The 11,096-nt window shown below is 36.9% G+C and overlaps 2 protein-coding genes across 4 annotated transcripts; one reads left to right on the top strand and one right to left on the bottom strand.

Moving 5' to 3' along the window:
- The first annotated feature begins 756 nt into the window (after window positions 1-756).
- LOC140966524 (F-box/kelch-repeat protein At5g42350-like) lies at window positions 757-3,718 on the top strand. 2 transcript variants are annotated; one of them, XM_073426787.1, is made up of 2 exons: window positions 757-1,078; window positions 1,756-3,718. In XM_073426787.1, the coding sequence occupies exon 2, from the start codon at window positions 1,830-1,832 to the stop codon at window positions 3,570-3,572; it is 1,743 nt and encodes a 580-aa protein (XP_073282888.1). In that variant the 5' UTR covers window positions 757-1,078; window positions 1,756-1,829; the 3' UTR covers window positions 3,573-3,718. The 2 variants fall into 2 exon arrangements, with proteins under 2 accessions (XP_073282888.1, XP_073282895.1); XM_073426794.1 differs by lacking the exon at window positions 757-1,078 and adding an exon at window positions 1,103-1,509.
- A 97-nt stretch (window positions 3,719-3,815) lies between these two features.
- Window positions 3,816-7,482, bottom strand: LOC140966506 (U-box domain-containing protein 44-like). Of its 2 annotated transcripts, none has more exons than XM_073426773.1 (4): window positions 7,108-7,482; window positions 6,203-6,772; window positions 5,798-6,107; window positions 3,816-5,597 (listed from the first exon to the last, which is right to left on the bottom strand). In XM_073426773.1, the coding sequence occupies exons 2-4, from the start codon at window positions 6,755-6,757 to the stop codon at window positions 4,021-4,023; spliced, it is 2,442 nt and encodes an 813-aa protein (XP_073282874.1). In that variant the 5' UTR covers window positions 6,758-6,772; window positions 7,108-7,482; the 3' UTR covers window positions 3,816-4,020. The 2 variants fall into 2 exon arrangements, with proteins under 2 accessions (XP_073282874.1, XP_073282880.1); XM_073426779.1 differs by having other exon boundaries at window positions 7,190-7,482.
- Between the last annotated feature and the right edge of the window lie 3,614 nt (window positions 7,483-11,096).

The raw sequence follows: 11,096 nt of genomic DNA, 5'->3' as shown, positions 1-11,096 counted from the left end.
AGTTTTAAAAACTATTTATTTTGATTTTTTGCATTTGTGATGATGAGGGCAAGCTTTGAAACTTAGTAGGTTATGCTAGATTTTTTCAAATTATGTTGGTCGTTTTGACTTGAGATTTTTATGGTGGTGTTATTCACACGTTGAAGTTTTAATATTAATTTTTATTTTATGAATTATGTTTATAATAAATTAATTAATAAGAACATTTTAAAATTTTCTACAAGATTAGGCCTCTTTTGACACGGTCTCATTAATCTTTATCTGTGAGACAGGTCAATCCTACCGATATTCACAATAACAAGTAATACTCTTAGCATAAAAAGTAATATTTTTTCATTGATGACCCAAATAAGAGATCTGTCTCACAAAATACGACCCGTGAGACTGTCTCACATAAGATTTTGCTTTTTCTACAAATATTAAAGTAGTACTATTTTATGGTCGGTCTTCTTTATTTATTACAAAATTAAATTTAATTTGATTTGAATTGATTTAAAATCGTTATCAAAAAAATTATTATCGTTAATTTTCATCACAAAACTTATAATTTTATCTAAATCTTATCCAAATTCAAATAATCATATCACCTCTCATTTAAAAATTATTATTAAAAAAATTCAAAATCATATAAAAATAATTTATATAACTTTTTATTTTAATTAATTCTCAATTTTTTAATCACTAATAAATTTTTGTGATTTAGACGTTAGTGAATCCATGCCATAAACAAAAAAGAATGAAAGGAAATAAAAACAAAAGGCAGAGTGAATGGTAGAACTTGGCCGTGTCATTACTCATCACTTTACTAAAATTTATTCCCAACCAAAAGAAAGATCATTATAATGGACATATAAAATATACAATATGATTGATACCCTTTGTTTACTTTTTAACTCTTATCGCCATAAATGCTCCATTTTTGTGTGTGATTTGGCCCTTGATCTCTGAAGATTTTTATGCAGATTGGATCTCATGGGTTTGCTTCCGATCTTTTTCAGAGTTAATCTAGAAATGGGCTCCCTGAAATAGCTTCGGTGGCCGATTGTAAAGCTGAAAATGCTTTGATTGTGATTTGAAGGTTTGTTTTGTTTTTTGGTTTGCCATTTTTGTTGAATCTCACATTCTGTTTACAGTTTCTTGCCTTTACATTTACGTAGAAGGTGTAAGGTATTCGGCACTTACGTTTATTGCCGTTCATGTGTGATTTTTTGCGCGTTATAGCTTGTGGTTTTTAGCACATTCCAGATCTTGATTTTACACATTCTTGGTTGTGATTTTTAGAATGTTCTTGTTATTGATTTTGTAGTTTGGTTTGAGTTTCAGTTGGTTTATGAATCTGTGATTTGATTTCTCGTGCTTGTTGACTTTCATCTGTTGTTACAGTAAGTTGGGGTGGGGGAATTGAAGATCATTTTCTGGGAGTGGGACCCACCCTTCTTCAGATTTTCGTTTAATTTTCAGAATCTGTAATTCTTGATTACGAGAGCAATACTCATATTTCTACATCAGGCAAGCAAATGGGGCGAATTAATGGGTTTTGTTGTGCGAAAGTTTATATAATTGTTATGAGAATAGACATGAAATTTTTGAACATATCTTATTTAGGATTGCTATCCGAAGTGAGGTATTTTATAATTTACTTCCAAATCTTTTTCTTGACTGATCTGTAAATACTTGACATAACTCATCATAATTGGATTGATATTTTGTTGGTGCGAGAAACATGCTTAAACTCTCTTTGATGTATTTGTGTAGGTGGATGAAGCAGCATGGATTTGGTGTTGCGTGTTGCCTATATTGCTTCTGTTACCCTAAAATAAGGGTGTGATATGTCCTCACCAAGATTAACAGGGGAAGACCATATTGATTGTGATATCGAGTTTTTGAGTGTTTCGAAACGTCTTGTGAAGAGCATGAGCCAGAAGTTTAAAAGAAAGAACCAAAAATTTGAAGATCATGATAAAGATGAGGTGACTGGCATGTCTTTGAGGTGCCTTTCACTTTATGGTCGTGGTGGAGGTTGCAAAGTAGGCGCGGACACAGGTGAAGATTATGGTGATTCGGGCAGTAGAAGAGGCTCAAGTGCAAGTGAGGAGGGAAAAGGGTACACTATGATATGTGGAACTGAGGAAACAACTGTTGATTGCTTCGCCTATGGTATGATGGAGAAATTTTGGAGGAAGAACAATCGAAAGCTTCTAATGTTTAACACAGTGCAACAAAACAATAGCATGAATGCACGTCTTCCGGATGACATTCTCGAGATGTGCTTGGTTCGACTCCCATTGACGAGTCTGATGAATGCCCGTTTTGTCTGCAAAAAATGGAGAAACTTGACGACAACTCCTAGGTTCATGCAAATGAGGAGGGAAGGCTTATTCCAAAATCCATGGTTATTTGTGTTTGGTGTTGTTAAAGATGGTTATTGTTCCGGAGAGATTCATGCTTTTGATGTTTCCCTTAACCAATGGCACAAATTAGATTCTCATGTTCTTAAAGGAAGATTTTTGTTCTCAGTTGCGAGCATCCAGGATGATATTTATATCGTCGGGGGTTGTTCTAGTTTGACCAACTTTGGGAGGGTGGATAGGAGCTCATTCAAGACTCACAAAGGTGTATTGGCATTTAGCCCCTCTACTAAATCATGGCGTAAAGTTGCTGCCATGAAGTATGCTAGATCGTCACCCGTATTAGGAATTTCAGAGTTAAGTTCCGATTGTGTGATCATTAGAAATCAACAAAACCGAACTGACAGACGTTGCTACAGGGCAAGAGTTGGCGGTGTATCAGATGTTTATGAGGATCCGCACCGACTCTCTGTTAGACGCTCGAGGCACTCTCTTGATGAAAATGACAACTCACTAATTCCCAATGGCAAGACATACAAATTTGTTAGGCAAAAAAACGAAAGCTCACACAGCAAAAATAGTAGAAAATTCATAATGATTGCTGTTGGAGGTCTTGGATCATGGGATGAACCATTGGATTCGGGGGAAATGTATGATTCCTTATCAAATAAATGGACAGAGATTCAGAGGGTACCTCTAGATTTTGGCGTTGCTTGTTCTGGTGTCATATGTGGCGGGATTTTCTATGTGTACTCAGAAAGCGACAAACTTGTTGGATATGACATAGAAAGGGGATATTGGACCAGAATCCAGACTAGCCCCTTCCCACCTCGTGTGCATGAATATTATCCTAAACTTATATCTTGCAAGAATCGGCTATTCATGCTCTCGGTTTCTTGGTGCGAAGGAGATGGTCAAATTGGCCGGAGAAACAAAGCTGTTAGGAAGCTTTGGGAACTTGATCTTGAGTATCGATCTTGGACAGAGGTTTCTGTACATCCTGATGCCCCAATGGATTGGAACGCAGCATTTGTAGCTGATGAAGACCTTATTTTCGGGGTCGAAATGTTTAAGATTTTTGGACAGGTATTGGATTTCCTCACTATGTTTAAAGTTTCCGACACTGGAACAACGAACTGGAGTCATATTTCAAGGAATCATGTGGCGCATGATTTGGATGCTTCTTCCTGCATGACAAAATCAATGGCAGTGCTTCGTTTGTAACTACGGTAGATCTGGTTTGCTTCTGTATGATTTTATTTGTGGCAACTTTTCTTGAATTCTCTCTGATCAACTTGCAGCAAACATTTATTTATTTTATTTTTATTTTTATTTGTTCTCGTATGAAGAATGATTTTTTGGGCGTAGCTTGATCTATTTTTTACAAACACATATTATATGAACTCTGTTTAGCTTTCATTTTGCGAGTTTCAAAATGTTACTTGCAAAAGGTTAAATATCAGCAGATTTGAAAGATAAATATAATCAGTTATTCATGTGACAAAAGAAACATGCACAAGCTGTTGCCAGTTCAAATGAGACCAAATCACACTTCAGCATCTACTAAATTCTTCACAAGTATTCTAAAATTTACAACTCAAAACTTAAAAGAACACGAGAGAAAGTACATACAGAGAATCCTTACGAAGAAACTATATCGAGCAATATATCACTACTTTTTTGTAAATATACTAGAGAATTTGGGGAATTTATCCACATGCTGTAAGGCATGCTCAGCTATCTGTCGTGTTCGATAATCTCCATGTTGGAAAGCATCCACGAGGGCGGTACTTATATTGGGATTATCAGAAACTACGTCAGTTATTTCATCACTTCTCAATAATCTTTCAACTGCCCATACTGACCTCCTCCTTAGACTTTCATTTCGTTTTCCGAGTAAAATGTCAAGTATAGGCTTCACTCCATCTGCATCTAGCAACACTTGAACTCCTTGTTCTGCATCGACACCATCATCTAATAAAGTGGACAGCGCATCTAATGCTGCTTCCACCACCTTGTCATTAGTGTGGTCCAAAAGGGCCACCAACTTGTCTGTGGCATGCCCTTCTAAGAGGCAAAATGTTTCTTTCAAAGAACATATCCCACGATGAACCCTACACAATCCAGTTATGACTGGTGGTTTGCTTAAACAAGGGAAAATTGAGGCACAAAATCCTGAAGCAGGAAACTCGGGTAGTTTAGTCAAGTTTTTAGACTCTTGGGATAAGTTCTTTAAAGCCGTGGCCGATACCATCTGCACATTGTCCAGCCCGTTGGTTTGCAGGAGGTCTATGAAAAGTGACGCTAGATTGTCATCGTGACAAAGCTTGAGAGCAGCTCCTGAGTCCTCGGACAAAACAAATGTAATTCTCGCTAATACCTTCACAAGTCCTTCTAAATAAGGGGTCATGAAGCGGCTGCCTCTCATTTCCCCTTGTCGAATCCGTTTTATTCGGGAAATAAGCAGCTGGAATACCCCTTCATCTAGCATCTGTCTGGTGAGGACTGTATCCCTTTCAGGGAGATCAGCTAAAAGCCTAGCAGCTGCTGCCTGCTCCTCGGTTATTCCTGTATTTTCAAATATCACCTTAATTAGGCTTCCGAGCTGACCAGATGTAGCACGTAAACAACCAGCTAATTCTGGCCCCATTTGCGGCGCAAGATTTTGAAGAAGCTTTATCGAGGCCGCCCTTAAATCCCTTTGAGGCGCTTCAATAAACTGAACCAAACTAATAGTGGCACCAGAACTTTTAATAGCAGAAACGACACCTGATACAGTTGTCAGAGAGCTGGTCAACCCGACAAGTACTTGGAGAAGCTTGCACTCAATTGCTGGCCCAGTGTTGCTGATAAGATGTAGGAGGCTAAGAATTTTTCCTTCAGAAACCAGTGTTTGGTTGTCTGGTCCAACTGGGATTGAATCAAAAGCATGTCCAGAATTCACAACATTCGCAAGAATGGTTGCCGAAACTTCTTTTAAACGTATTGGAAGCTGGTTAGCTCCAAGGGTGAACAAATCCTTAACGAGAGGTGGGAGGATACCGATTTCTATTAACACCTCGGCACTAGCCTCGTCTGATGAGATCTGGTTTAAAGCTTTGAGAGCCGCCTCTCTGGATTGCATATTATTGTTCATCATAAGATTGATAAGCGAATAGCCAACAGTTCTGGCGACAAAGACTTTCACATCATTGTTTAGTACCAGTTCTCCAAGAAAGGCAGCCATCGATAACTTAGTTTCCAGAGAGCCTGCAATGATTCATACCAAAGTCTTACTACAGTTAGTTTTTTAGTAAATTTTCCTGTAAGCCCATCAAAAGTAATATCATTGTTGCAACTCTAACACTACTATAAGGCTTTTTCTTTCATCGACAATTCGACATTCATAATAGCATTCCAAAAGAATGATAAATCTAACATAAAAAAGGTACCGAGGTTGCTGAGCGCACCTTCAAGCAGTTTTCTCAGGAGAGGCTGCAATCTTCCGCATTCAGCCATTTGTCTTACATTGTTCTCACATTTTTCCAGATTCTCTAAGGTTTTTTCTGCTTTTTCAACAGTTACAAGGTTTTCAGAATCACTGCTTGACATTCCTACTAAAATAAGAATAGCTCCATTCACTGAACCAATCTTTTCGCATAGTGTTTCGGATTCAGAGAGCTCATAAAGTAAAGAAACGGCTTCTTCCCTCTCTTTGGATTGCTCATGGGATAAAAATTTGACAATGGTGCGCACAGTGTCCCCTTCAGCCATTATGTCCTGCAAAACCAATAGCGCTAAGTATTTGCCATAAACGACAACTTGAACTGAGACAATCACTTAAAATGCAAAATAAATCATCAACCTTTGACAACCTTATTATCAAAGTCTTCCTCCACCACAATTTGAAGAGTTTCAAGAGCCATGCAGCGAACTCGGCGACTACTGCTCTTCAGCACATCAATGATCATTGGTATCAGCTCTACATCACGAATCACTTGCTTATTTGCTTGACTTTTTCGGCAGAGATTCTGAACAAACTTCAAAGCCTGTCGAATATCATTCTCTGGGCTGTCCAAGGATAATGACCTGCGAGCCATGTCAAGCTTAGCAGCTTCGTTTCTTGCATTCCATTCTTCAATCGTTTGCTGTAAAGCGATACTTGGATTTAGTTCTGTGCTTCTCAACTCTCTCAATGTTAGAGGGCAAACCAGCCTTCTGCCACTCTCTCGGCAATCCCTGAACCATTTCTCGATCGCCTCTCTCTCGAAAGTTTTCCCATTTTCCAATGTCACAGGATGTTTCATCATCTGTTTTGTTAAGGGACATATGAATGCGTCATAAATAGGTTCTATATGTAGTCTCTCAATATGGTGGCTGTCATCTGAGTGATCCTTCTCGCCATAACTTCCATCCCAGCTTCCAGCCATGAAAAATCAAAGCAGCTGTCAAAAAAACAGCAGCATAATTGTTTCCTTACTCAGGATTGGGCTTGATCATAAAAAAAAAAAAAAAAAAAAAAAAAAAANAGAGCGAGAGCGAGAGCTCGTGCGCTCAGATCACTAGCTTGTTTAAAATAATTAAAATTTTCTCATGACATATTCGCGACCCCAGATCACTAGCTTGGCTCCTTAATTTTCCAATCTGTCACAAAAATATTTTAAAATTTCACAACCACACTACAAACATATAAAGTTGAGTTCGGCCTCTGGTGCAGATTGGGATGCAAACAATATCATTTGATTGATTTACATGCAAAATATCAACTCAGAAACATTACCTTGAATACAAAAAACACAGTGTGTTAATGGATCATAAAAAATCCAATAAAAAAGAAATTGGAATTAGAAGTAATTCACAACCCTGAATCTTGAAATAGCCCCGGATCGATCACCGGGTTTCGCTTGATTCCTCCAAGAACGACCGACAACGGAGAATAACGAAGAATTAATAATGGTAAAAAATGGAGGAGTTGACCGAGACCACCAACAGTCAACGTTGTGTAGATTGCACGCGATGATGCTTCAGCTTCAGATTCATGTAGAGAATTGTCCTCGCGGGGAAGGAGCACCGCAACAACAAAATTGCATTCAAGTCAACGATGACAGCTTTGAATTCTCAGTCAAATTCTGCTCCACCAAACAGTGATGATTGTTTGTTATTCTCATTTCGTATGATATTTTATGTCAAATATTTAAATCTTCACGTTTTCTCCAAATTGACAATTGTTCACACCAAACTTTTTTAATTGTAAATTCTCTCTCTTTCATTAATACTGTAAATTCTTCCCCATATATAGCTTTTATTAAAAGATTTTGGTAGTTATAAGTAATATGAAATCAATCACTTCAGTAGGACTTAATATTGTCTAACTGAAATTTTTAGCAAACTTCAATCTTAATCAAAATAAGCAGTAAAACTTCTTATTCTCGAGTACATATATGTCACAGAGAAATTTTAAGCATGAATTGATCTTTAAATGATTAGATAATAACTCATCGACTTATGCTTGCTTTTATAAGTTTGACTCGCATAAAGATTTTTCAAAAAAATATAATAGATCAATTAATTCAGAAAATCAAATAGTTGAAGAGCTTTTAAAAGCTTGTCAAACTAATCTATTTATAGACTTCATCTGCAACGTTTTTAAATCATATACCCGTTTCAAAGTACTGATATCGTTGCCATGCCATCGTCCTTTCTGATATATTTTGGTAGTGCGCGTGAATTCTGCTGAGAATCAGTGACTGTTGGCAAGGAAAATATTATCCGATATTTCAGTTGTGCGGTAATTCTTAATCACTGGGTATATTAATATTCTTCAGAGAATGTTTGGATTTGGGCTGACTGCTTGACTGAAATAAAAAATCAATTAAGCTCCATCAATTGTCCTTAGATTAATTAGCCTATTAATATCCCTCTTACGCTATCGGTTTAGCTCGGTAGTCAGTTGGACTCTTAGAAAACTTTTTCTTGTAAATATTTAATTTTCTTCTTGAATTCAGTTAAATTAGGCCATGTAATTATCTGTTGGTTCAGTAGCCTTATTAATTCACCAAAATGTAAAAATTTATAGCAATTTCTCTTTTTTTGGTGTTTGACAAAATTATGCCACTTGAGATAAAGTACTGAATTCATTAATCTCAGTAGAATATACAATTGATTTGTCTTGCTGACTATACAAGATATGTGCTCTAATTATTATCTTTTTTGGTCCAAATCTGAAAATTATTGGCTTGAATTTGCCTACCAATTTGAGTAATAGTAGCCACTTGAGATTTTTAATCTGCTCTAATCGAGTGACTATGTCAATCATTCCCCGAGATAAATCCGACACTTTTTTGAGCATTTTATCTTTAAAAGATTCCAAACCTTCCTAGTATTCAGATGGCTTCTTTTAATAACTGTGACGGAAGCAGAGATAGCTGTGAGGCTCGAATGAATCTGATCCAAAGTGTTTTCATAAGATATATTCGGATCAAGATAAGAAGGCTCTGTTCTTGGAAGTTTCTTTGATATGAACTTTTGCTGATTTTCTCAACATCAGTTTCTGTAAGATCTCTGTTCAATAATCAGAAATCGTAAGTTAGTCTGACTAACTAATTCTTCAATATGAACTTCTTCAACCTTACTGATTTGCTCAGCATCAGTTTCTGTAAGATCTCGTTCAGCCATTGCAATTTCAACTACCTCCTGCTCTATTCATTGAACAAATTCAGCTTCTTCAATTTCTACCACGAGTACATCATCAGATAAGATGACTTTTGCTTTAGAGATTACTACATCAGTTTTTTAATTTCCTTGAGATGCAGATAGGAGTGTACTAAGAACAATATCATCATCATCATCAACTTGTTTTTGTTGTACAACAGATTGTACAATTTCTTCTACATCGGTCAAAGTGATTGCCTTAGGGGAGGAAAAGTGGAAATATCTAGCTGAATATATAGTTTAGCTTCTTTGGGAGCTGATTCAGTTGGGTTCTCAGAGATTGAGATGAAGATCCAACAACTTTTTTGTCCTTGGACTCCATTGGCTCGAACAAATTATTATCATTTTCCCAAAATCTTATTTTCATCTGCGGTATGACAAGATTCATATCCAGTTGATTGATCACTTGAATGTCATCAAAAGCTTTTGGACATGTAGGATCATAGTTTGATCTTTGTTCAGCACAAACTATAGCCAACTTATGAATCTTCAAAATATCAATAAGGTATGCTTGGCGTTGAAAAGCTTCAGAGATGACCACGGTCACCGCTTGATTCAACACTGACTTCTCAAGTTTTATGTACTTTTCCAACACAACCTTCTTTTTCAATTTCTTTGCGAAGGTGACTGTCCGGAGCTCCACCCATTCATCAAAAAATTTGATTTTTTTCTTCAGTAAATTCATTTACCTCGTTTATCAACAAGTCAATCTGCATCCAAACTGCTGATATAGATTCAGTTTCCTTAACCTCAACAACATTTTCTTTCCCTTTCCATAAAGCTATTGAGAGGGTAGAATCCAATCCTGATCTGGTTGATTATATTGGATCTTTAATTATCATTCTTTTTGTTGGTATTGGAGAAAGAAGAGCTATTGGCATGCTGATCTTTCTTGGCGGAGCTGTCACAATTATCAGTTTCAGTTTCTTTGTTGGCTCTTCAATAGCCTTGTCCCAAGTAGCCTTGACTACTTGTACTTGAGAAATAGGTAAAATATTGATTGGCGTAGGCGTTAGTTTGGTTTTTGTTATCATTGACTTCTTTGCAGGAGGAGAGGGAATTGCCACTTCAGAATCACTGGATTGAAGAATTGTGTCTTTACTAACATTCTTCTCCACAGTATCCATTTCATCTCCAATTTATTTCTTAAATGCCTGTAGTCCGGCATCGGCGATGTTCATTGCATGTCCCTTAGGCCTACATGCCTGAGAGATAGTATGCTAGCTGTAGTGAGAGCCTTGAATTTATATAGTGTCAAATAATTGCTCAGCAAGGCTCCTGCATCTTCAAACAGCCGGCTCAGAGGGATGGCAAAACATGCTGATTGCTTCTCCTTTTGAATAATTGCCTTCAAAATCTGAACAGAATGGACCGACCAGTTGATCTTCATTCCTGTGGCAATGGCTATCATCCCCAATAACTTCTCGGTGGTGAGGCATCAAAGGAACCTTCCTTGGCTAGAATAGGCTTGGACACCACATCAACCAGCAGTTGATGCTCCAGCTTCATTTCCTTCTTATTTCCTGATGGCTTGATTGGATCACTAGAAGCGAAGAACTTCAACTTCATATCCACAACTGATTGCTAAGACACTACAGAGAATTCAGTTAGTCCTTCAGAGTGCAATTGGAATAGGGTTGAGAAGAAATATTGTTCAACCAACAAATTGTCCTCTCCCAGAGGTATCGATATCTTCCAATTTTTCGTAAATTTCCCTCTGACATAGAAACTCTTCAGCTCAGCCACATAGATATCTAAAGATAAACTGAGAAAAGTCTTGAGTCCAGATGAGTTGATAACTTTGAAAAATTGAGTAATTTAAACATCTTACATGGAGTAAATCGATTCAAAATCGATTCCGAGTGCATTCATGATCTAGAAAGGAATTTTTGATCCTGTCATTTGTGAAATGAAATCTTGAAGTTAGAGATTAGATAATTTTATGAGTGAAAAGAAAGAAGAAAGCTTGAGAACAAAAATAATAGTATGCTCGAATAATGAAATGCTAAGTTAAACTGAAAATTTTAGGGATTTCCATGTATTTATAATGCGAAACTT

Source organism: Primulina huaijiensis, chromosome 2 (assembly GCF_012295235.1).
Source record: "Primulina huaijiensis isolate GDHJ02 chromosome 2, ASM1229523v2, whole genome shotgun sequence".
In the NCBI taxonomy this organism is placed as follows: Eukaryota; Viridiplantae; Streptophyta; class Magnoliopsida; order Lamiales; family Gesneriaceae; genus Primulina; species Primulina huaijiensis.
The sequence above is the reverse complement of the archived record's forward strand: the minus strand, read 5'-3'. Positions and strand labels throughout refer to the sequence as shown.

Coding starts and splice junctions, on each gene's coding strand:
- LOC140966524 (XM_073426787.1), top strand. CDS start 1,830: ATGTCCTCACCAAGATTAACAGGGGAAGACCATATTGATTGTGATATC.
- LOC140966506 (XM_073426773.1), bottom strand. CDS start 6,757: ATGGCTGGAAGCTGGGATGGAAGTTATGGCGAGAAGGATCACTCAGAT. Junction 6,108..6,202: donor AGGAAGACTTTGATAATAAG/GTTGTCAAAGGT, acceptor TTGGTTTTGCAG/GACATAATGGCTGAAGGGGA. Junction 5,598..5,797: donor CCTGAGAAAACTGCTTGAAG/GTGCGCTCAGCA, acceptor GAATCATTGCAG/GCTCTCTGGAAACTAAGTTA.